We start from the raw sequence: 25,713 nt of genomic DNA on the forward strand, positions 1-25,713 counted from the left end.
ACAATAAATGCACGTATTAATATATTTATTACGTAATAGTTGAACTGCTATCTGTTGATTCATTATTGTTAGTTGAATCTATACTTCCATCTGAAAATGATAATCTTTAGTTGCTATATATCCAGATTACTATATTTCAAACTGATATATTTGTTTTATCATTATATATATATACATTACCTAAAGCTATATATTATCATTTTAATCTTCAATAAAGAGCAAATAACATTATTACTAACATTTTTACTAAGTGTTGATTATAAACAAGGTATTACCTTCAATAATATTACTACTATCTAAGAGATGTTGGAGCATCACTATATTTTCCTTTAATGTTTCCAACTGAGCAATACTGCACTTTGTTTGATATAATTTGTTTCCTACAACTTCTGTGCACATTGTCTAAAAAATAGATTAGAAAGTGTTAGCATATTTAAAGATATTTTATCTTCAGTGTCTGTGAATAATTTCCAATATTTTACCACATCTTGAATTAATTTTGAAGGCTCTACATTATTTTCTTTAACGTTATTGAGTGCTTTGTGAATATCTCCTACATTATTCAAGAATTCAATTGCTTCAATAAACATTGTTGTCATATTTCTGAAACAGAGTGTTAAGTTTTGCAGTATATATTTTATTGCACATATTTTTTTTATAAAAAGTATAAAATTCATATATACTGTGCATAATCGTGTGATACAGGTAAGCCTGAAATATTGCTTGTAGAGTGTACTATCTTATGTACAGAGTGTTTATGTGACGTAATCATATTGAGATGTTTTGTGATGTTTTCCTTGCATTGTTCTCTCTCCTCTATGATCAAGATTTATGCATTATATAATTGCGAAGTTTTTCAATAACAAAACAATTCATTCCAATTAGAAATAATTTAGAAAAGCTTACTTCTCAAGTCTCGCAATTCCTTTATTAATTTCCTATGTTCATTAGGCTCTACGTCGAAACATTCTAATTTGCGATGATTAGCAAACCTCTTCTGTTGTACAACTTTTATAAAACGTTCTATATCTTCCATGTCGTAAATCAAGCGCTAAAAAACAAAACAAATTCCAAAAAATATTTATCATAATAATCACTTTTCAAACATATCTCTCGAAAGATCATTCGATTTCATTTTGAAGAATTTTTCAAACAAACTTATATAGCCCTGTACACAATAGAGAAAATATTAGCATGAGTAGTCGCCGCGGCCATGTTGAAATCGTGACGTCAGAAGCGAGAAATGACAGATTGGGCGAGTTCAAGACGACAAAACGACTAGGCATGCTTATCGAGCAATTGAATATGATTGGTTGGATCTACAAGCAACAACCAATTATGTTCATTTGCTTGACGAGCAGGCTAGCCGCTTTGTCAACTTGAACGCGCCCATTAATTTGTTGCATGCCATTTGTAAATAAAGACAATTGGGATAAATCTAAATGACGAGATCGCTTTAAAACACTTGTAAATATCGAACAAAACTGTCCTTTCCTCCCTTGACAGTCAGCAAATGGTCGTAAAAGACACGTAAAGTGAGCCTATATACTCGGGCAGAAACACACGGTCTGACAGCTGTCGAAACGAGTGAAAAACGCATTTACATATAAAATTCCAAGATAACTTTAGTTTTCTTCAATAATTACGACTTCAACAAGTACGAGACAAGTCACATTTTCATAATTAAGCAAATAATAACGAAGTGGTATACAACACAAATTTCGTTGTCAAAACGTCACTTTTCCACGTCTATAAATTCAGCCATTTATCGTGGTGCGGCGCTGTAACACACATACAAGTAGAGACACTATAATAAGAGACTGGCATAGATGGGCTAATTTTTGATTGGCTGGATATAGAATGGCAGAAACTAATCAAAAGTCGTGCTGGTAGATGATAGTACAGTCCGAATTCTGCTTGGTTTCTGCTTTCCTACTTTTTCTGCTTTTCCGTTCTAGTTGCGAACGCGTCCTATTGCTGGATAAATTTTGCTTCGTATTATCGGAATCCTGTTTTCTGATTGGATGCAAAGCGTCGTACGACGAAAATAGGATGCAGGGTGAATCCAGCAAATCCAGCGTTATCGTCCTGTGAACGCCATTTTTTATCCAATCAGAATTTATGCCAGTCTCTTATTACTTCGGATCTACAATAGAGTTTTAAGTCTTAAGTCGTAAGAAACTGACCAATTACAGTCAAATTCGAAGAGAATAATCGACTATGATTCGTCCATTTCTTATGGCTTAATGCGGGGTCTACAATAGAAGTCATAGCAGTCGTAGGGTCTTAAGTCGTAGAAAATTGACCAATCACAGTTGATTATTCTTCTCATATTCGACTGTGATTGGTCAATTTTCTACGACTTAATAACCTACGACTGCTACGACTTCTATTGTAGATCCCGCATAAGGCTTAAAACACTATTGTAGATCCGGGGTTAAGCCTTAAGCCGTAAGAAATTGACCAATTACAGTCGAATTCGAGGAGAATAATCGACTATGATTCGTCCATTTCTTATTTAAAGCTTAAAACTCTATTGTAGATCCGGAGTTATAGTGTCTCTACTACAACCGCTCACTGAGCGCTCAGTGAACTCTTGAATCTGTTTGGTCTATATTTTTAGTTCTAATGGAATTTGCCAATCAGATGCAAGTGCTTACTGAGCGCTCAGTGAGCGGTTGTAGTACTGAATGCATCTATTGGCATATTCTGTTAGAACTAAAAATATAGACCAAACAGATTCAAGAGCTCACTGAGCGCTCAGTGAGCGGTCGTAGTACTGAATGCACCCAATGCGAGGGAATAGCGATAGCGATAGGAATAACACGATTTCAACCTATCAAAAACTGTGTATTCCGGTGTATCCGACTTCTGATGGATTGAAATCGTGTTATTCCTATTAGAGACCCTATACTTAGTATAGGGTCTCTAATCGCTATCGCTATTCCCTCGCATTGTGTCTTGGGCTTAATATTCACGTATAAAATGTACATTATTATGCATACCCAACCCTACAATGCCTATTGCCTTGCACACCATTAACCATGTAATCTTTCCACCATGCTTGCGATTGAGTTGCGACATACATATGCACGCGCGAATGTGTGACATACCGGATTGTGTCGCTGCATTTTTCTTTAATAATGTGATAGAAGGCCTCGACCGGACAATTCATTGGACATTATTTTAAGCAGATCCAAAAATGAGCACGATCTTGGAAAAAATCGCCTCAATCGAGGCTGAGGTAATCTATTATATTGTGTCGCGATATTGTGTTCACGATCCACGATAGGTTATCCCTTTGCAGCATTATCGCTCATCGCAATTTTCTCTTCCAGATGGCTCGTACTCAGAAAAATAAAGCAACTTCTGGGCACTTAGGTTTGCTGAAGGCAAAACTAGCCAAGCTCAGACGTGAGCTAATCACCCCGAAGGGTGGTGGTGGAGGTGGCGAACAAGGTTTCGAGGTCGCCAAAACTGGTGATGCTCGTATTGGTTTTGTCGGTGCGTCTCTTCCAATCACATCATAATCTTATACTCTATTGTAGCTGTGTTATATCTCTACATTAGTTTGATAGATTCACGTGTTATAAGCTTCATTCTAACTTCCTTCTGCAAATAATGAGTGATACAGATATTCTAAGTTTACATAGTGCATGAGCACCAAATGCAACCGATGTCTTATTAAACAGACCTGTTCAAAACTTTGCTCTAGCCGACATTTGATTTGAACGCTTGTATGCTTTAAGTCTAGATCTACAAGAAGTTTTTAAGTCTTAAGCTATAAGAAATGAACGAATTATTGTCAATTTTTCTCCTTGTATTTCTTCCTTTGATTCCGTAAATACAACAATAGTAAGTCGTAAGCCTTAAGGAATTGACCAGTCATATTAGATTATTCTTCTCACATTCGTGATTGATCAATTTTTTTTAAGGCTTAAGGGAACCTAAAGTCATTTGTATTACCGACAAATCATAATTTTTGTATAACAATTTTTTTCCTCTTACAGATTCGAAAATCCTTTTCCAGGATTAAAGTATATGCATTAATACGTGTCTGTGAGGTGGAATTTATGCCGAGAATAACAAAAATTTTTCTTAAAATTTTAATTTTGAACTTTTTCATTGTTTATAAATTCCTCAGAATAAATTCCACCTCTTAGACACATATTAATGTGTATACTTTAATTTTGGAAAAGGATTTTTAAATCAGTAAAAGAAATAAAAAGCAAGTCCTTGCAAAGCACGTAATTTCATTTTAGGAGAAATATTTTTTCTATGCTTTGAATCTTAATTCCACAAAAGTATTGTTTGTTCAAGTAATCTGAATCGCCTCGCGCTTATTTTCAATCTATAAAACTTTTATATCAAGCAATGATCTCAGATGACACTTTTACGTGCCAGAAAAAGTGAATTTTTTAATTTTTTTTTCGATTTTCTCGTGAAATCGTGTTTTCCGGGATTTCTTTTTATGCGTTCTTTAACTTTGTAAAAAAAATTTTGCAATCCATGAAGCCAATTCGAAAATTTCTCCTAAAACATAATCATAAAACAGGACAACTTTAGGATCCCCTTAAGACTTAGTATACCTATTGTGTTTGTGGAATAATTGATCAATTTTTTATGGCTTAAGGCTTAAAACATCTATTATAGATCTGGACTAAGTGTTTATAATCATCATTCTGTCTTTATTGTTTATTAGACCTAAAACAAAGATAGAAACACTAAAGGCTCTAAAAGCTTCCAAATTGAACTCTAATATCTATTTTAAAGCCTTACGGTCTGCGCACAATAGAACAAATATTAGGAACAGAAATAAATATTAAATCTATCAGATATTAGTTACACCAGATTACACAGTTTTTAATAGATTGAAATCTTAATATTTATTCCTAATATTTCCTCCATTGTGCACAGGATCTTATACATGATATTAAAAATTGTTCCAAGATTGAGAAACAGAAAGAATTAACAAATCACCTCTAAACAATTCGACCAAGAATGACCAATACAATTGATCAATTCTATCTTAGTCCGAGATCTCGGAGTAATTTCTAGTATCACAAACACAAGGCTTAAGGCTGCAGTATAATGTTATGCAGAAGTCTGTGCTACAGCTTTAATATTATTGTTTTCTCTTTGTCTCACTCAATGAGATAATGGACTTAGGAGAAAGCACTTAGCTCTCGAGCTAAGTTTCGGACGATGTATATTAAACCAGTGTTCCTTGAACTGCAGCATAAAATCTTTTGGAATATCAACAAAATCTTATAAATTATGTTATACTACATTCTGTGTTTCTACGCATGATTTTGCCCAATGATTAAATTTACAGGTTTTCCTTCTGTGGGAAAATCTACATTGTTGAGTACACTTGCTGGTGTATATTCCGAAGTAGCCGAATACGAGTTTACAACACTCACAACTGTTCCTGGTTGCATAAAATATAAAGGTGCAAAAATACAGGTAAATCCACAATGGATTATAGTTACTTATTTTACAGATTGTCTCTCTATATAGTGCCGAAACTGCTACAGCAGCTTTAGCACATGTTCGGAATCAAATATATGTTTATTAGACATTTTCGACTTATTTTCATATGCTGAAGCCACTGTAGCAGTTTTGATACTGTATACAGAGATACCCTATGTATAAGGTAATTCATGTTTAATGTCTTTTAATATTTCTCAATTTAAATTAGGCTTTGAAGTTAATAATATATATGATAATAAAATCAAGTAAGATTATAATTATAAGAATGCATCTTGCAGTTGTTAGATCTTCCAGGTATTATAGAAGGCGCAAAGGATGGCAAAGGACGTGGACGACAAGTCATTGCCGTGGCACGAACATGCAGCTTAATCTTCATCGTTTTAGATGTGCTCAAACCACTCGGACATAAGCGACTGATTGAACACGAATTGGAAGGTTTTGGTCTACGATTGAATAAACAGCCACCAAATATAACCTTCAAAAAGAAGGACAAGGGTGGTATTAATTTACAAACAATGGTGAGAAAACGATTTGTAATAATGGACTTCTGACGGTTCAAATAAATAAATAATAAAACGGACACATGGGAGTCAGGTGGAGAGATTATTGCGCAAAATTAGTCAATTAATAAAATAGGTTTAATACAAACGTGCACTAAACCAAACGATATCTGATGATTACATGTTTTGACTATACTAATATTTTTACAGTTTATACTATTCGATTTGGGTCCTTGAGGATAAGTTATTTTCAGTTTTAAATATTTTGTTAATTTTTACTTACGTGAGTTAACTGAAAAATCTCTAGTACATCCAGAGATTCTTGCCACGCGGTTGTCCAATCACATGTGAGCAATGTTCAAATTGTCGATCAACATTGGAAGTGACTTATCACATAAATGGATTATTATTATTTATAATTATGAGCTGAAGCTTGTAATCATTGAATATTATTTTATTTAGTGCATGTATATATTAAACTTATTTTATTGACTAACTTTGCGCAATAATTTCCACATCTGACTCTTATATATCTGTTTTATTATTTATTTATTTGAAAAAGATTCATGAAATAATTAATTAATAATTACAGTAATTTATAATTAATTCTTTGCGTCACAACGGGACCCTCAGGGTTCCACCTTTTTTCACTTAATTTTTAATTATTTTGATGAATTTTTTAACGTTAAGTATTGGTTCTTTTTGTTTTCATAGAATGATTTCTTAAAGTAGTTTAAGAAAAGACAATCATAATTTGCATCTGAATCTGAGATCAAGATTTCCAAAATATCAAAAGCTGTGCTGGGGAAAATAGTTAGTTGAAATAGAAAATAGTAAATACATATTTTCTGTGCAGGGAAATAATTGAAATAATTTTAACAGAAATATTTATTTGAAAGATCTATAGAAATATTATTTACATATCCTACGCGAAATATTTATTTCAAATAGTATTTTTTGTAGATTCTTCCTTTAAATAAATATTTCTGCAGCATTTATTTCAATTTTTCTCCAGCTCTGATCGAAAGTGGCAGAATCAAAATGACGGAAAATAAAAAACGAACCGAGGGAAAGAAATCCTTGAGTGTACATATGTACACTGATTCGTAATCAGCAACTCGAAAAACCTCCGAGAACAAAGTTTCAAACAAATCGGTCTGATACAAAAACTCGTGACACGAAGGGTTCATTATAACCCAAAACGGAAGTTACAATTTATCTCGTATTCCTCTACTTACAAATCTACAATTTTTTTATTCATGTCTTATAAAACAAAGTATATACAAGATGAGATTTCGGAATTGAACCATATAGGATCCATCCATGAATAGGATCCATCAATTATAAATTGATTGCTCTTGCTCGGAACCACACACCACCTGATTGACATTGATAGTCAAGGCACCATCAAATATTGATATTAAAGATTATTGCGTTTTTATGTTTCAGTGCCCACAATCTGAACTAGATTTTGACACAGTAAAAATGATCTTGTCAGAATACAAAATTAGTAATGCGGACATTACACTAAGGTATGATGCTACCTCAGACGATTTGATCGATGTTATAGAAGGGAATCGCGTTTATATCCCTTGCATTTATCTCTTAAATAAAATAGGTAATTGTGTGTAATCTGATAAACATAAGTATAAGTACTATACAATAAGAAATATTAATAAAGAAATGGAGAATTTTCTTGTAGATCAAATAAGCATAGAAGAACTAGATATTATTTATAAAATTCCACATTGCGTGCCAATCTCAGCCCATCACAAATGGAATTTTGATGATTTGTTAGAAAAAATGTGGGATTATCTACAACTTGTTAGGATGTAAGTTTACAATTTATCTCGTCATATAAACTAATTTGATAGAATTCTATTAAAACAATATAATTTTAATTTTTAAAATAGTTATACGAAGCCGAAAGGACAACTCCCAGACTATAACGCACCTGTAGTATTAAATACCGAAAAGCGAACTGTCGAAGATTTTTGTAACAAGCTTCATAGATCAATCGCAAAAGAATTTAAATAGTATGTCTTTCATATTTCATCATTAGTTTTAGGGATTTTTTTTTTAAATATTTACTCGTCTTGTGTTGCAGCGCGTTGGTATGGGGCTCATCGGTAAAACATCAACCCCAGAAGGTAGGAAAGGACCATCTTCTTTGTGACGAGGATGTTGTGCAAATTGTGAAGAAAGTGTGATATTGTTTTCCTTGCACAGTCGTTTATTGGCAGCACAAATAAACTTAATTAAGAAAAATTGAGATTAATGATGTATTTAAAAAGATCATTTTAATTAATTATAATGGATAAATTATATACACAATCACATAATATATGATTTAAATCGTTATTTGATCGATGAGAAGATGTAGATGCAACATAAATGACCAAAAGTTGTCAGGGTTAAATCTTTGTAACATTGGTTGCGTTCAGCAGACTCAATTGTTTTGGAGCGGATTCGTGAGCGCTCGCTATTGGTATATTCTTTTAGATCATCCAATAACAGTGAGAGCTCACTGATCCGCTCCGCAACAGTTGAGTCTTATAAACGCGTTTGGTTTCACATGTGAAACTGTGTGTAAAATAATAATCAGATTTATATTTTATCTGTCATTTAAAGTATCTTGTGAGAGAAAGAGAGAGAGAGTGCGTGCGTGCGTGCGTGCGTGCGTGCATGCGTGCGTGTACAAAGTGTACACAAAGTCCCAGATCTCTTAAATATCTTGAAAAATAAGCATTTCTGAGAAAAATATTTGATACAAAAGTTACAGGGTTCCAAGTGGCACATTACGTATAACGTATAAGTAATAATAGTAGCATTACTTTGGATACTATTACCCCGGATCTACAATAGATGTTTTAAGCCTTAAGTCGTACGAAATTGACCAATTACATTCGAATCCGAGGGGAATAATCGACTGTGATTCGTCCATTTCTTATGGCTTAAGACTTAAAACCCTATTGTAGATCCGGGGTAAGAGATCATAAAGATAATTCTGTAAACCCGGATCTACAATAGGGTTTTAAGCCTTAAGCCATGAGAGAGAGAGAGAGAGAGAGAGAGAGAGAGATTTCGGATTTCTAATATTTTTTTCATAGTAGTAAACAGTACAAAGTTTTTACTAATATAGTTCATTTATTTTAAACATAGTAAATAATACTTAATAAATTAAGTTTTTGATAGGTGCAGCGTGTATACCGGAGTTATCCTAATATTTATATTTTACACTTTTGTTATCGCTTACATATTATTAATGATACCAGATCAGGATTCATTATAATACTCTTTTCTGAAATAAACTCTGATTTACTTCTTTATAGTTAGTTCATTCCGCTTACACATAGTGTAAAGCATCGGTTCCCCATGAGGCGTACTTTTCGAGATGCGTAGATTATAAAAACCAATCATCAATTCGTTTAGCATTTCTGTCAGAGTATACAACAGAAATTCTAATCAGCAATTGCATTAGTTCCGCATTTCTCTAAATTCCGCGAAATACGCCCTATGTGAGTGCCGGTCTTCAGAATGGCGTAACGTATTCTAGTAAATTACTAGAATGCGCAAGTTACGCTTACGCAAGTTACGCATGCACCCTCAGTATTGTTTGTGCATGTAATATGCTTAGTGCTGCACTGTCGTTTGGTCCATACGAGCTATAAAACTTTTGTATTAAGGAAACATATATGTTAGGTGACAGCTCTACGAGTTGAAAAAAATGTAAGTTTTTAACTTTTTTTCGATTTTAGTATAAAGTCTATTGCAGCACCACCAAATTTTGCGTCTACTTTAATCCTGTAAAAGGATTTTTGATTCCGTTCAGTAAATTCGGAGATTTATATCGATCTACAAAGTCCCGATAATTTGGCCACTCCTGCAGTATCCTCTTAAAGGTTTAGGACGCTCGCACGGAATCCAAATCCCGACTAAGATAATATTTTTCGCAATTTTATTTACAGATATTCAGTACAATTATTAGTCAAATAACATCAGTTTGTTTGCTGGGAAACAACATGTACATATACAATATACATATATACAATCTTCTAAATTAAATTATTTACAAAATTTTCAAAATATATTCCTTCCTTTGTTGATCCAGCAATTTTTCTAAATGTTCACATCTTGAATTAGCGTCATCTAGTTTTTTATTGACATTCTTTATGATTAAAACCTTTTGAGTGACTACAAATTTTATCCTAAAATAAAACATCATATTTATAAGATCTACAATATATCGTACATTATGACAACTCATCCACAAAAAACTAGCTACTATAAAATTATAGTGACTGGTTTGTTGCGGATTAGTATATTAATTTATAGTATCGATTTATGTGTTAATTTCTTATTATTGCACTTTTAGATATTAATTTTTACCTGCTATGTAATTGTGCCATAAGTTGATCTCTGTTAATGTTATTTTGTCTTATTTCTCGATAAAGCGATGCAATTTTATCTTTTAACTCTTTTTTCTCTGTCTCAATTTCCTGTCTCGCTGTCTCCTTTGCATCATCTCTCTCTGTAGTTAACTTTACGATTATCTATAAATTAACAAATCACAAATTTAACAACAATAACTGTACCTAATTAATCAGTTATTTCCATAAAATTTACTTTATTCATATTATTGAGATTCGACGTGCATTCTTTTAATTTATTTTCTGTTTTTTTAAACTGAATTTCTCTACATTTGAGTCTTTCTTCCAATAATAATAACTTATTTTTGTAAATGTCCTCGTTTTTAATTGCAGCTTGCAATTTTGTATCATAATCTTCATTTATTATCCTGAAAACAATTTCAATAATTGAATTGTGAAGATTTTCTTTACATTTTTATATTAGAGAAGAGAGAGAGAGAGAGAGAGAGAGAGAGAGAGAGAGAGAGATGTGAACTTACTCCAATTTATTATCAAAACTTTGCTGCAACTTAGCTCGCATTTCACGAGCTTCTTTTTCCAATCTAACTATAACAATTTCTATTTGCTTGTCTCTTTCCTTTTGACAATCGTTACGAATTGCAGCCTCCATTCTTGTAAAAATCGTGCTTTGTTCTTTTTTATAATTATCCGCCCACGCGAGCCATTCTTTTCTCAAGGTTTCCTCGAAATTCCTGTTAGCAATTTCGTGTTGCTCTTTTAATTTTTCCATTTCTCTCTGCAAAGAAAAGTTCAATGATTGTATAAATCACTATTAAATGATTAGGTTTTTTTATCAATAATAGAATAATTTTATTGTAAAACGGACTTGAAAATGCAATTCCGTTCGTTGTATCATCACGCTTGTTTCCTGGTCACGTTTCTTTTGCTCTGCAATGAGCATCGATTTCTCTTCTTCGAAATGCTCCGCGAATGTTTTCTGTTGTATTTGAAAGTGCGCTTCTTGCTCTTCCAGATTTTCTTTATACCTAGTCAATTATGATTTATATATACTTAACTAAAATCAATCAAGGCGGCAGAATTCCCATACCTTGTGGCCAATATGTTTTTCTCTTTAGCCAACATTTTCTCATGGCTGTCCGTCAACTCGATTCGCAATTGCTCCAGCTGTTGATTCGATCTACGCATCACGCGCAATTCTGTATCTTGTAACTCCTTTATATGCGCGCGTCTTAACTCTTGTATCTCTTGTTGATGTTGTTCCATCATATTGTGCAATTCTGGTTCCAGCCCTTTTACTGTCATTTCCTGCGATATCAGTAATCAACGCATCAATTTTAATTATTTGTCTCCGTATAATTTCATTACATTGTATAAAATTTTATTTGCATTGTCATTATATCGATGGAATATCTTGCATAAATGAAAGAATTGCATTTCTAATTTCAAAATCAAAAGCGAGCCCTTATGCGTGTGAATTATATTTGCTAATAATAATTGGTGTGAATTAATCTTGATGACCTTGATTTTCGACGTTTTCACCTCCAACCATCTTTCGCGCCGGATTTTCTCGGATGCTACTACATGTTCCTTCGCGCGTTGCAACTCAACTACGTGTCTCTCGGTAATTACTTTCAGATCTCTCTGGATCTTTTGTTCCATCTCTTTAATTTGTTGCGCCAGAGAGTCACATTTCTGCGTAAGATCTGTCTTCTCAGCGAGTAGCTGTTCGATAAACTTCTGATGGCGTTTCACGATCGTTCTGTACTTATTCTCCAGCTCCTTCATCTTGACAATATGATGACGTTTCTGCGATGACATTTTGTCACACGCCGCCTTGCGCTCGGATTTTAGATGCTCTTTCAAACACTCTATCGTCGCATTTCTTTCCTCAATTTGTAATTTCGCAGTTTCTAAATCATCCCGTTGAATTGAACCAAAATTATGTACATCGTACCTATGAAAAAAGTTTTATAAAATTTTTGTCCGTTTTTTAACACGTGATATATTTCACTTATAAGCTATTAGAGAAAGTCAGTTCCCTACCCATTAGAATTTTGGCAAGACGAAATTATAATTGTTGCATTATTGGCGGTGATGTCATTTTCTAGCGTATCTTCTACAATAAAGATATTACATAAAGCTTAGATTATTTTACAAATAAAATAAGCAGGACTCTCAATTTTAAATACAATTTTAACACGTTGAATGCCACGCTGATATTACGTGACTTGCCCAAGGCGCCAACATGAATCTGCTATCATGCGATACATACACATACATTTTATATGTATAAATAAAACTATTTTTATATATTCTATACTGCATTAATTTCTTCACACTATTGTAATAACGACGGTAATATTGACATTTATTTAAATTATGTATTTCTATTAATCTTGACATCACCGGTCACCGGATGTCCCCTACAGCGCTACCGACGAACTGAATGCCGGTCATCAGTGACTCCTATGGCATTCAACGTATTAACGATGCTGGTCTATTAAACATTAGTACCATTTTCTAGCGTTCCCAGGAAGGACATTATGTCTTCGTAAGTTGTTAAGATTGACCCATATTTGTTTGTAGCGTCTTTCTCCGGTTCGATCTACACCCATTGAGTTATATTATTTGATTTTTAATAATAGAACAGAACTATTGTATTTGTAAATGCCGATATATGATCCTTAAATAAATCAGAGACTTTATTCTTAAAAATTAACTTCCCGGCAAACACCAAATTAACAATAACATAACTTTAATTATATAATAGTTTTCTCATTCAACGATATAACTATTACATACATACAACATGTGTTATATTGTTATGTAGGAAATTATAACCAACAGTTATGTTACTATTAGTTGGTGTGTTTGTTAAATTTAGAAAATTAAATTTTATTGCTCACTTGTTCCGAATATTTGCACATTACTGACTCCAGATTGCTATCATATTTTACGTCGATGGCTAGTAAATCCATTGGATTACATTCCGCGATTTCAATATTGCTATCTTTTTCCAATTTATTTATCGCGTTGCACTGTTTAAACGAACGAGACGGTTCGATCAAATTTTGATTGAAATCGCACTTTTTGTCATGTAAATTCTTCGCTGCCATATTCATTTGATGTATATTACGTATGATTATAAAAATGCATAAACGGGATACTGAATTGGTCGACAAACTTACGTGCATTGACGGGCAGATACCGCAAACGCACTTATTTATGCGTTGCCCAACGCATCGCCATGGCGATGCATGTGTCGTAAACAAGGGTGATGGATTTTCTTACGTATCGGAGAAATACAAAATGCACATATGCATAAATGCAAGTAAATTACAATGAAAGAACGATTATATACTTAACACCTCATTTATTTACAATAAATTCTTTGTATTTGATTAAAATATGTACATCATTTCGTAAGTTTCGTAAAGGTAAAACCTTCTCGTTGTGGTTTGAACGAAATGCTTGTACTTTTGAGGAAGGCTCTAAAGGGTTATCTGTGGAAGAGTGCAAGGAATTACTCCTTAATGCGCTTATAGAGATGACGAGTATTTTTGCTCAATCATCTTTCTCCTAAGAAACTTAAGTGAATTGTCCTTCAATGATCTTTCAATGATTCCACATTTTTACGTTCACTGTCGCTATCCACTGCTTTTTATACTCGTCGTCAGAAGGAAATAAAGAGACAGTTTGACTCTCATTACGACGCTAAGCCGCGTCTTTTTGTTTCAGGTCAACCTGTTTTCATTAAGCTGTCTAATGGCAAACGAATTCCTGGAACTATATACATAGACAAGATAATAGGTTCTATTGCTCGAATCAGCTTTGATAGCGGTTTCCTGATTTGTCATTTCAATCAAATCTGGGACCGGACGGCTATGCATGCTAGAACCCCGGAGTTTATTGATGAAAAATATCTTTCCTCAACTGAACAACTATCCACCGGACAACTAGTCTCTAACGCGCCTCTCTCTCTCTTTCTGTTCCCACTCTTGCAAGTGAAAATTCTACGGAAGGCACGTCTGTTTCTGCTCTTGCTACATCTACTAGAGTTATTCCTGAAGTGGTTTCTGCAGAGCGACTTCAGGTAGCTTCAGAGACGGATGTACTGACTTCGAAGGTGGAAGTTCAACGTTCCGAACGACTTCTATGACAACTCTATTTGGATTACAAGATTGGGACACGACACAAACGTCCTTAGGAGAGAAGAAATGTTGAGTTGTGTGTGCATATGCAACACTCGATCTTTCGAGTCTTTCAAGTGTATGAAATTGTTCATCTGAGCGAGTACCTTGTTTTGTTTTAAAGTGACGATCAATCTTGACTTTAAATATGACGTGTCGGAATTGAGCTTTAAAATAAATTTCTTGACGTTCTTACGAGTTATGTTTATTTGTTCTTCGACATCGCAGATTTTAACGCAAATAACGTAACAGTTTTTTTACTCAGTTTTTTCGTTCCCTGTAACCGAAATAAAAATTGAGGAACTTCGGAAGAGTCAAGAAACGTAAAAAGAAATGCGATTGCCGATAAAATCGCAAAGAAGAAAAAAAGCATGAGGTAAAAAACAAGAAACAGGAAGCAAAAAAAACATTGTGGATAAGTTTAAGAGATATAGTCTTAGAAATGTTCCTCTCTTGTGTGAAATTTGACTGTTTGACCATGCTGGGATCATGTACTTCCATTCGATATTTTCCATTTCAACTCTTGGTCAAGAAAATACCTATTCATCACCTTCCGAAGGAAAAATTCCTTTTATCCGGATTCATGTCCCAATAAGTTTCTAACAACATAGTTTAATTTTAATCTCGGTTCAACTTACTCTTTCGATTCTAAGAAATAGAAAAAGATGAAGAGAATAAAATATTGAACCAAGATTAAAGTTAATCTACATTAAAATGGGCATCAGTTGACTTTATCGTTGTCTAGAATCGCGTTTATCCACAGAGAGATCTCACCCCTCGAGATCTCCCAATGAGATCTTCGCCGTATCCTCAGGGGTGGCATTCCTACGTAGTTGCAGGGTCGGCTGTCGTGGCGTTCGCAGGGTGAGGTTTCCTAGGATTTCAGGTGGCGATAGGGTGGTGGCGAGGTGGGAGGGCAGATGACAGAAGAGGGTGGTACGTGCAGAGCGGCCCTTCCGACCCCTCGCGGCGTACGGCGGTACGTATCGTAGGAGAATCGATCTAAAACTAGGAGTCGCCGCAGTAATTGCTGGGAGGAAGCCAGTGTTACAATTCGCGGGGGCCTCTGTCGTATGCGCCAGTGAAATCTTAAACACACGCCTGTTAATCGCACGTACGCACGGCACGGTCGTCAGGCCAGGTACGTCCACGTCGACGGACGTACGTACGTCGCCGCAGCCCCTCCTCGTCGCTCCTCGCCGTTCAATCGCCCTCTCTCTTCCACTATCTATCCTGGCGGCACGGCAGCACAGGGGCGGCCGGCCGGGGGCGACCGTGCTTTAATTGCAAGATATAACGAAGGGTGTTGTGTATTCCTCGCCCTCGTCTACCTCGCGTACGTACGTGCGAGCGAGCGGGACGGAGCGAGGCGCGGCGCCGCGGGTGCAACAAGAACGGCGAGGAGCAGCCGCATGAAGAAGGGAAGATTCCACGGTGTGTCATCAGTGATACAAGTCAGTCAGCTAGCCGACCAGTAGCTACAGCCCGCCGCTATCCGACCAGTGAAAGTCCAATCAAGTAGACGGCCGGCCAAGCAAAGTGTCGCACCCGTTAAGAAGAAAAAAGAAGAAAAGAGAAAGAGAAGAAGGAGAGAGGGACATAGACGGTGTGTGAAGACAAGAGAGAAAGAGAGACACCTTGCGAGAGTGTACGCACGAGCAAGTTGGGCGGACAGCAGCGCGACCAGAGAGCAGCATCCTCCTATATATAATGCGACGTGCAACCTTCTTCCCTTTCGCCTTGGTGGTCGTTCCTTCGGAATAAAGCCGCGCGTTTGCTGCTGGGACGGTTCCTTACCTGCAGGGCTATGACGTAATGGCAAGAGAGGTACGCATTTCCTTCCGGCAGCTTCCTTCCTTTCTCACGCGCATGCAGCATCCACCCTGCAAATCACCTCTGTAATGGAGGAAGGGAGAGGAAAGAAGAATTTCTACTTATTTGTATCGTGAACAAGAGAAATCATTGATGTCGTGGAAGTTTTCTCTTCACGGTGAGGACGCCTCGCGATGACCTATTTTCACGTGACCTCGTGACACCCGACGATCGGTCCTCAGTTTGCACCCCCCCAAAGTGCATCACCCTCTCGGCAAGGCCGAACGGCCGAAGGGACGAGCCCTTTAGCCCGTTCCTTCCTTCTCGATAGATACGCGTTCCTCCATAAAGAAATGTTCGCGCGAATGTTCCACTTTTTCGCTCGTAGAATCGCGCGGCCTCATTTCGCTCTTTCGGGGCAACTCTGTGTGCTTAGGAGATTGCCTTTTCTGAAACCTCCCGATTGCAGGATTCTGTTTGCTCGGAGTACCCTTCGCGATTAATCCTTGCTATAACTTTGAACGTCTGTCTTCGTAAGGATTTATTTCGCTTTATTAAATTATGTCGTGTGTGTATTTAGAATCCTATCCTGATTAAGATACTGAGGATTACATTTCTCGATAATTCCTGAAATTCCTAAACCTTCGCACCATTGTAATGAACACGGTTTTTCTTCATTTGTAATATGAAAGCACATAGTTGTAGAGACACTCACTGCTGTTGTCCTAGTTTGTGGATATGTTCAGAGTTATGATTCAAGTCGTTTATCATAATCCACGATTTCTAAAGGGAATAATAAATAAAAAGGAAACATGTTCGAACGTACCTTTTAATAAATAGAAAATCGGAACTGGAATATTTAAGATTTTTCTCATTTATTATTCATGTTTTCTTTTGTTTTAGAGTAACATTTCATCATAATTCTCTGCGTTAATTAGTAATAATTCTTTCTATTTTGGCATACTCTTCGTATATGTACATCTTTCTATTGGCATGTTCTTCATATATATGTGCATCTTTCTTAATAATTATTAATAATTATTTTTTAAGATAATTTTTAATTATCTTAAAAACATTGATTAATATTTATCTTCGCATGTTTCTAAAAACTTTTATTATTTGTTTCTTTTAGCTCCTAAGTATATTTCTTATTATTTTATTTTATATTGAATGATTAAAATCTCCTTTGTGAAATTATTATTAATATTTATCTCTTATTAACAAAACTTTCTACAAAGTTTTTTAACATCAGTAGAATCTTCCTTATCATTTTAGTATGTAGATTCTTCTATAATATTTTTTCCATTGAAAACATCCGCTTCGTTCATTTTATTCCTCAATAAAAGCTAGTTCATCGCTTTTACGTTTTCACAGAGTCCTTGCATCCGTTTTGTCTACTGTTAGAAACTTTCTTCATGCTTTTCCCTGCTCATATAGACTCGTCCTCATTGCCTTCTTACAATACACCCTATTTTACTCGCTCGTAGATTCCGCTTTACTGATTTGCAGGATTCTGGAATCCTTGTATCATTATTAATTGCTGGAATCTTCTTGAAGAAGTCCGCAAGATACAAATTTTAAATTCAATACGCTTTTTGCAAATATTCTCTCTCGACCTGTTTATATTGAAAATTATACACAAAGCAGAGTCGCGAGAATGTTACTTTTTCGTTGCTGGAATGCTTTTCTCTCTCAGAAAACGCTCTGTGCCTCATTGTATGTTCTGCATGCTCGCAAAATTCTTCTCGTCGTTCTGCACGTTCGCGGACTCTTCCATGCAAAATCCTTATCATCATTTTTCACGTTTCATAAAATTCCATATCTTTGTTTCATTGCAGAGGTTTCTTGTCGTATTTACAATTTTATGCCAGATTTCCCGAAATATTCCAAAAAAGATTTCTTTCGAATTTACAGTTTGGCTCTACTTACAATTTATAAGAAAAACAAATTCAAATGTAATAAATAATTAAATAAACTGTATATACAATTATAAATTTTTTATTAAATAACTTTTATTAATACTAAAAACGAATTTGAAAAGGTGAATTTCAAATTTTTTGTAAAGAATATCTGAGTTTTTATAATTTTTTTGAAAAAATCTACACTTTTGTATGTTATATAAATAATTTCAAGTAAAGGTTTCTAAATACATGCAAAATCGAGTTAGGTTTAGCATCAGGTTGCTCCTCGCCTTAATGAAGTGAACTGCAATGTTCACGAAACGTTGGTAATTTAATAACATATCTAATAGTAATAATGAATCTAAACACATAGAAATAATCCGTTAAACGCATAGCTTCTGTACAGAACCGAATTGTTTCTTAAAAAAAAATATATATATATATTTAACATAAATAAATATCTTAATTAAGGCGAATATCTAAGAACAATGCAAATGCATTAAAATTATATCGCTTCGTTACAAAGAAATGTTTCGTTAATATTTGTTTAGCATTATTCTTGACTCGTTGGATATTTCAAATTCCACGACTTTAGAATCCTCTGAGTGTGACGGATTTAAGTAAATAAAAAATTCGCGTAGTAGTCGACAGCGGCGGGTCTAGACGATAATTCGTTAAGGGATGCACCTGGGTACATTCGCATCGCAGCTGCAGGCGGTTCCCTATTTGCTCGTTAGCACGTTGCGATGTTTACTAAGTTCCTTCCACAGCGAGTTCGTGGAAGCGAGGGGTTATTACATGGGAGAGGTTGATATTCGTATAGTTAAGATAAACATTCAATTTTAGGCCTTTAGAATCTCTGAATTCTCAGATTTTGAACACACACTTTGATTCTTAATTTCTTTGATTTTTATTCATTTTTTTTGTATTTTTATGCAACGTTGTGAATTATTATTTTTGGATTATTATTGTGTTACTATATAAACTTGTGTGTCACTTATCTTTTTAATTGTTTACATATTTTTGTAATTTTCTTAATCTCCTTCAATTAATTAAATCTATAGATCTTCGAATATCTCGATAAATATCGGATCGTTAGATAAAAAAAAGCATAAAAGTGTTTGGAACGTTGTACTTTAAATTCTGATACTTCTTAATTTTGAAATATTTATAGTCTTAACGAATAATAAAATATGAAAGATAACAACAAATAAAAATGCAAATAACTCGTCTATGCAAAATAAAAATAAATAAATACAATTTTTTACATCTAGTTGAACATCGAGTATTCGTATATGATGTACATTACCTTGCTGTGGCGCACGTATTTAATAATTATAAATGTTTAACAAATATAATAATGATATATTAGATATAGTATGAACAATGAATAATCGGTAAATCCGACTGTGCACAGAATAAATAAGCGATATTACAAGTTAAGACCGGTTAAACCAGGTCAGTGCTTTCGATCATAAACTGCGCACGCGTCTCGTACCCTTAGCGCCACCCCGTTGAGGACTAAGGACAATCTCAAACATAATGCACCCCTTCGGCTCGCATTATTTCGAGATCGCTAGCGACGTCGGGATGCAATCTCGCCGATCGAAGAGTGCAGATGTACCTATCCACAGTGCGAAGTACGATAGAGTGCACGAAACGAGATAGAGGCGAATATTCGCGAATAAATTGTATAGAGTAAATGCACCTCTAAAATAAACCGAGTAAATTAAAGTAAATTAACGAAATAATTCACTTCCTGATAAACATCTTCGAGTGGAAAGTTCGTGGAAAGATACATTGCTGTAAGTGTCCCGCCATGCATTATTGCGTTTACATTTTCAATATCATTAGAATGTCATTATATATGATCGCTTTATGATTCGATATAAATTAGTTCTTCGCTACCTGACATATATGTAAATCTAACATAAGTATAGAAATTTGCGTTGCAAATTTTGAATGCTTGCAGAAATTGTAAATATATTTGAATATTCAAATTTCTAAATTTCAAGATCTGAGAGAAGGGGTAGATTTTAGACCTTTAGATTCTTAGATGTACAGTGTTGAATCTTTAAGTTCAGATCTAGAAATCGTTAAACTCTCAAATTCCCAAATGCAGTAACTGCATTAATCTAATCATTGATTTTAGTTTTGTAATCATTTTTATATTGTTTTATTGTTTCGATTGTTAGTTACAGTCGTATGTTAGTGGACTTAGAATAATTTTTATAATCTTGTATGTTCTACATGTTATATTGTACATTTTTAATTTTCACTTAAATTTGTACCATACTTGTACAAATAAATAAATGTAAGATGCAATCATGTTGCAGCGTTATATTAAAAATTTTTTAAATAGTGAAATATTTGATAGTTTTATATACGAGATTTTATTTATTAGCCGTTCTATATGGCGACTATGTAATACGAAGTATACATACTGGAAAATTATTTACTCCATTTAACATCTGGGCGACAAACGTTATCCGGGGTCAGCTCTTCAGGCTTTCACTCGCTTTTCTTGTCGCGAATTATTTTTAATTTGTGTATGAATCATTTCCTATTCGTAAAATCTCTTTATTTCTTTCTTACACACACACACACACACACACACACACACACACACACACACACACACACACACACACACACACACACACAATAAACGTAAGAAAATTCTATATTTTAATAATTTTTTCGTTTATGTACATATTTATAAATTTTCCAAATTTTAAACGCACAATATATGTATATATTACGTTATATTGTCTAAAATCACGAAAAATTGTACTATAAAACTAAAACTATTATGTATAAATTACGTGATTCAACTAATGCCAACAGAAGTCTGCTATTTTGCCTTTTTTCTTATGTTCAATATCTTTATTTTTACAAAGCGCTTTAAATGTCTGCAAGCTACACAAGCTTCCGGAGAACATTTAAGGTCAATAATAAATCGCAAATGTCAGCCATTTTTAACTTTACCGTGCATTAAAGTGCAGTACACCGGCATTTTTTTCACTGCACTAAAATTAATGATGTCAGATGTCATGCCCTTTCTATCATGTAAACTTTTCTGTCTTTCTCTTCTGATACTTGATTTTCACTTTAAACTTAAAATATATATTTAATATTTTTCTAAATTACCATTCTATTTTTTATTAAAAAATAATAATTATTTCACATTTTAATCTCTGTAACTGATATTAATGCTAATTATATATTTTTTAGGAGTTACGGACCAAGAGACCTTTCAAGATATGGGACAGCTGGCGTAACGTAAGAAAAGGACTGGTCGTTAGCAATTTCGAAGAGTTGATTGTTCGAGGTGAGAAAGATCTAAATCTAAGAAGTTATTCATAAATTATAAGCAAAGACAATTAAAATCCAAATTGCATTATAACAAACTTATTGTTAGACATTAAAGCTTGCTTCCTGTGTCATCGTTAAAACAATCTGCACCTTATTTAAAGATACGCTTTCAAAATATCTAATTTAACAGTTTCCTGTTGCAACAGTAGCGTATTATAGTAATATATTAATTTTTTTACGATATTCAAGTTATTAGATCAATTAAGTTATTGGATCAAATTGTTAGTTACAAGAATCGCTTTTTTTCGTAGAACATTTTTTCGAAACTGAAAAGACTTTTAAGATTTTAAACAAGAGGTAAACCTCTGAGAGCATTACAGTGCACAAATTTGGAGCATTACTGGACATTACTGGGCATTACTTAAGAGAATTGAGTATTATATTAAGCGATGAGGTTAGGCATTACTAAGGCATTAGTGGGCATAAAATTTGGGCATTAATGGGCATAAAATTTGGACATTACTTGGGCATTACTAAGCATTGGTAGGCATTGGTGTACACAATTTTGGTCAACAGTTTACTCCTTGATTTTAAAAAATCTCAGAAAGACTTTGGAAGATGTTAGACTCATTACAAAAAACCGATGCATATTATACTCGGGATAACTTCTGCAAGCGTCATACGCATTGTCCTTCCGGAGCACTCTCTTTCCACCTGTCCGGCTGACCGACGAAGAAATATTTCCGGTCGGAAATATTTCCGCGCAGCGTATCACAGCACGGAATTGCATTATCTGTAAAGTTCCTTTGAAAGTGTCGCTCTCGCAACACACATTTCTCGCAACATTTCTCAGAAACAAAGCGCCGTTCGTTCATTCGTTCGTTCGTTCGAGGACGCACCACCATTATTCGCAACTGCTCCATTCACACGATTAAACAGTACATGCGACACGTGGCACACGCATATGCACACTCACTCACATGGAATATATAACATACGCATACGCACACACCCACACATTGACGTTAAAGCGTTATCACTATGCCTGAACACTATCTGACACCCCAACCCTCGGCCAACCCTTGCTTTCAGGTAAGGAAAAGCTGGGTGTACCACAAAACGAGAATGTCTCGTTAGTTTTGGAGTCGGACGGCACGCAAGTCGAGGACGGCGAGTACTTCAAAACACTAGGAAACAACACGATCCTGCTCTTGTTGCGGCATGGTGAACGCTGGTGTCCTACTGGCGTCGACATCATACGCGCTGGTAGGTGAAAAGGACATTACACAGATCGATCTTAGGAGAAATCGGCAACTTGGTTGAGAAAGTTAAGGTTGAAACAACACGGATGACACAGAAAATTCAAAGACATCTAAAGAAAACGCGAAAATATATAAAGAATTTAAAAGAACTGAATTTAAAAGACCGGGATAATCAGAGTATCATTTAGACATATATTGTAAATTAGATTAATTGAATCATTTCTCTCACAAATAAAAATTAAATTTTTTCAGAGACCTTTGAATCAACCAAGTAGCTTTTCTTCTGTTCTCAAATGTTTCGACTTTCTAGATTTTTGAACCCTCGAATATATAGCTTCTTTAGAATCATACGCACTGCTATGTAAAGGGGATATTACAACGATCAACTTTGGTTGATGGAAATCGACAACTTGGTTGAGGAAACTAATCTCGAGGCAACTGATAAAATTGAAACTGATCAAACTGAATTACATGTGGATCAAACTGAATCCTTACACACACACAAGCCTTTAAACGATCAACCAAGTAGGTTTTCTTCTATTCTTAAGCTCTCTTTAGATGTTTTGGATTTTTAAAACAATCTTTATCACCCGAAATCTCTTTAGACTTTTAAATTGTAAGTTTTTTGATTTCCTTATAAGATCTGTGGATCTCGCACTATTGCGATGGATCACCGGCACTGATTGTCACGCCTTGCAGCACCGAACACCACCCGGCCCGTATCCCCCGCAGCCGCGTCCATCGATAATTGATAACTCGTTCTCTCTTTCTCTTTCTCAGCAATTTCGGCGATCCCGAAAATAGTCTGCGAGACGATCCACGCGCTGGAGTTGCACGATGAGACGCCATCGTGGAAAATCATGGACAATAAAGGCCGAGTCACAGTGGTATTACACTGGGACCAGCGCTCGTCGTCGTCATCGCAGGTGCAGCAGCAACAATCAAAGGCAGGCCAGGACGCCCAGACTTCCAAGTACTCACCGACTAAGAAAGCTGACCTGAGTGGCGCCCAGCGGCCGTCCCTGGTGATCCAAACCAGCTTGGACAAACTCGGCTATGATGGCAAGGCAACGCACTTGCCCGGCGAGATCGCCCCGACGCGGTACACCAGTCCGCGAATCACTGTGATAAATCATGACGATATGGTATATTCAATCTGCAATTTTATTACTTCAAGGATTTTAGCTTTAAATTTTAGTTTAATCCGCAAATTCCTGAGCTTATCGCAGAATCTACAATTGATAGGATCAGTGTGATAGCAATACCTATAATCAATTTTCTTGAAATCCTGAAAAAACTAATTCATTCGTGCTTTTAAGAAAATGACTTAGTTCAACGTTGCACTGAACTTTTCAATCTCTCAACCATAATTAATCCAAGCGCTTAATCTATAGCTATAAATTGGAGTCTCATATTAATCACAATTTATGAAATTCAATCAAAATACAAATCATTTACGATTAAAAAGATCAATACGACATTAGTTTTTTATGTTAATTCATTAAAGTTTTTAAAAAAATGGATTAGTTTACTATTATATCATCTAATTCTTTGATTCGACCGTATGCATGTATGCGTGCCTGTGTGTGTGTGTGCGCGTTGTTATTTGTCTTATTTTTAAAATATTAATACACATTTTGTAAAGTAAATAATAACTTTCTATCTCGCTGTAAATTCATCTTCATCCTAGCAGCAGCAGCCGATGCAGTCGCACATGCCGGGCCGTCTAGTGAAGCAAGGCACGAATTCATTCGACAGTACAACCATCCACATCCACACACCTGAATGCTCCAACCACATTCATCAGCCGGTAGCGCGAAATGGCAGTCCCGTGAATGGCGCCGACGGTGGTGCCATCGGCGAGTGCGACTTCCACTGCTGCGCTCTTCACGAGGAAGGCCGCAGAATCGCTGTACACAAATCGGTGGCGACATCGCCGATCCAGGATGCGCAGCATGCGCAATATCAACACCCACATCATCCGCATCAACAGCAACAACAGCAAACGCAAACACAAACACCGTCGCCACAACCGCCATCCTCCCTTTCGGACGGCACCAAGCGACCTGGCCTGAGTAAAGGTCATGTTCGCTTTCGCGATACCGCCGACGAGGAATCAAGCTCGCGTCTGGCCGGTGCCGTTACCCACTTTCACTTGCATCATAATCATCATCACCAAGAACATGACAGTTCCGAGTCCGAAACGGAAAATACAATAATGGAGGATGAATTCGTGACCTCGGAAAAATTTCTGCTACTGATCGATCAGCTGACGGTCGATCAGAAACATCATCTTAGCATCAAGGACATTGGTATCATATTGGAGCGACTCAGCTCTAAAATCCTCGACGTCGAGCGGCTGGATCGCGAAAGCGAGAGCGAGGAGTGCTATAATTGGACGATCAAGGCGCTTATACGGGGTGATGTCCTGCGGGAGCTCGGTGTGATCTACAATGGGAATTATTACGCAATCTCGGAACATCCTGGTTACAAAGAGGAGTCCGAAGAAAATAACGAGGATAATGAAGAGGAAGAGGAAGATAGACTTTAATATGATGCTGTTTTACTAGATAGATAGATAGATAGATTATACACCTATTCCAGGTTATTATTAAATTAGGCACGTTGCAAACGGAAATAAGAACAAAGATCCCATATAGCACAGATCTTCAAGAGATGTTCTGAAGGATATCTTGAAAACATGCCAACGTCCTGAGAAAACGTTCCTAGGAAAATCTCTGGGATAAAGTATGCTGTATGGGATAACACGTAGTATCTTCATTGACTCCGAGGATTTTTTGAAAATTCATTCAAACCAACTTTTTAATGATTTTTTTTTAGAATCTATA

At 35.4% G+C, this 25,713-nt stretch overlaps 4 protein-coding genes across 8 annotated transcripts; 2 read left to right on the top strand and 2 right to left on the bottom strand.

Moving 5' to 3' along the window:
* Positions 1–6: 6 nt before the first annotated feature.
* Positions 7–20,952, bottom strand: LOC108731699 (uncharacterized). Of its 4 annotated transcripts, XM_018462152.1 has the most exons (7): positions 20,937–20,952; positions 1,712–1,781; positions 907–1,051; positions 684–816; positions 483–603; positions 276–402; positions 7–90 (listed from the first exon to the last, which is right to left on the bottom strand). In XM_018462152.1, exons 3-7 carry the CDS (start codon positions 1,034–1,036, stop codon positions 29–31), a joined length of 573 nt encoding a protein of 190 aa, XP_018317654.1. In that variant the 5' UTR covers positions 1,037–1,051; positions 1,712–1,781; positions 20,937–20,952; the 3' UTR covers positions 7–28. The 4 variants fall into 4 exon arrangements, with proteins under 4 accessions (XP_018317654.1, XP_018317652.1, XP_018317651.1 ...); XM_018462150.1 differs by lacking the exon at positions 20,937–20,952 and having other exon boundaries at positions 1,717–1,798; XM_018462149.1 differs by lacking the exon at positions 20,937–20,952 and having other exon boundaries at positions 1,712–1,798.
* 128up (GTP-binding protein 128up) lies at positions 2,935–8,419 on the top strand. Its single transcript, XM_018462148.1, has 8 exons — positions 2,935–3,244; positions 3,339–3,504; positions 5,336–5,466; positions 5,772–6,011; positions 7,443–7,611; positions 7,696–7,825; positions 7,907–8,029; positions 8,101–8,419. The coding sequence occupies exons 1-8, from the start codon at positions 3,203–3,205 to the stop codon at positions 8,201–8,203; spliced, it is 1,104 nt and encodes a 367-aa protein (XP_018317650.1). The 5' UTR covers positions 2,935–3,202; the 3' UTR covers positions 8,204–8,419.
* dila (centrosomal protein dilatory) lies at positions 10,063–13,500 on the bottom strand. The gene is made up of 10 exons (XM_018461888.1): positions 13,291–13,500; positions 12,899–12,989; positions 12,428–12,500; positions 11,903–12,338; positions 11,472–11,689; positions 11,250–11,409; positions 10,903–11,159; positions 10,620–10,791; positions 10,383–10,546; positions 10,063–10,201 (listed from the first exon to the last, which is right to left on the bottom strand). The coding sequence occupies exons 1-10, from the start codon at positions 13,498–13,500 to the stop codon at positions 10,063–10,065; spliced, it is 1,920 nt and encodes a 639-aa protein (XP_018317390.1).
* Drep2 (DNA fragmentation factor-related protein 2) lies at positions 15,583–25,610 on the top strand. Of its 2 annotated transcripts, none has more exons than XM_018462146.1 (5): positions 15,583–16,401; positions 21,522–21,618; positions 22,695–22,868; positions 23,645–24,009; positions 24,555–25,610. In XM_018462146.1, exons 1-5 carry the CDS (start codon positions 16,390–16,392, stop codon positions 25,413–25,415), a joined length of 1,509 nt encoding a protein of 502 aa, XP_018317648.1. In that variant the 5' UTR covers positions 15,583–16,389; the 3' UTR covers positions 25,416–25,610. The 2 variants fall into 2 exon arrangements, with proteins under 2 accessions (XP_018317648.1, XP_018317649.1); XM_018462147.1 differs by having other exon boundaries at positions 24,558–25,610.
* The last annotated feature ends 103 nt before the right edge of the window (positions 25,611–25,713 follow it).

The sequence above is a fragment of the Mycetomoellerius zeteki genome, unplaced genomic scaffold (assembly GCF_001594055.1).
Source record: "Mycetomoellerius zeteki isolate Tzet28-1 unplaced genomic scaffold, Tzet1.0 scaffold135, whole genome shotgun sequence".
NCBI lineage: Eukaryota > Metazoa > Arthropoda > Insecta > Hymenoptera > Formicidae > Mycetomoellerius > Mycetomoellerius zeteki.

Bases quoted from the DNA above. Each gene is read 5' to 3' on its own strand.
- LOC108731699 (XM_018462152.1), bottom strand. From the start codon at position 1,036: ATGGAAGATATAGAACGTTTTATAAAAGTTGTACAACAGAAGAGGTTT. The intron at 817-906 runs GTAAGCTTTTCT...TCTTGATCATAG, and splicing joins GGAATTGCGAGACTTGAGAA to AGGAGAGAGAACAATGCAAG. The intron at 91-275 runs GTAATACCTTGT...TATCATTTTCAG, and splicing joins TAGTAGTAATATTATTGAAG to ATGGAAGTATAGATTCAACT.
- 128up (XM_018462148.1), top strand. From the start codon at position 3,203: ATGAGCACGATCTTGGAAAAAATCGCCTCAATCGAGGCTGAG. The intron at 3,245-3,338 runs GTAATCTATTAT...TTTCTCTTCCAG, and splicing joins TCGCCTCAATCGAGGCTGAG to ATGGCTCGTACTCAGAAAAA. The intron at 3,505-5,335 runs GTGCGTCTCTTC...TTAAATTTACAG, and splicing joins TGCTCGTATTGGTTTTGTCG to GTTTTCCTTCTGTGGGAAAA.
- dila (XM_018461888.1), bottom strand. From the start codon at position 13,500: ATGGCAGCGAAGAATTTACATGACAAAAAGTGCGATTTCAATCAAAAT. The intron at 12,990-13,290 runs GTGAGCAATAAA...CAATGGGTGTAG, and splicing joins TGTGCAAATATTCGGAACAA to ATCGAACCGGAGAAAGACGC. The intron at 10,792-10,902 runs GTAAGTTCACAT...AATTGTTTTCAG, and splicing joins AGTTTTGATAATAAATTGGA to GATAATAAATGAAGATTATG.
- Drep2 (XM_018462146.1), top strand. The intron at 21,619-22,694 runs GTGAGAAAGATC...CCTTGCTTTCAG, and splicing joins CGAAGAGTTGATTGTTCGAG to GTAAGGAAAAGCTGGGTGTA. The intron at 24,010-24,554 runs GTATATTCAATC...TCTTCATCCTAG, and splicing joins TGATAAATCATGACGATATG to CAGCAGCAGCCGATGCAGTC.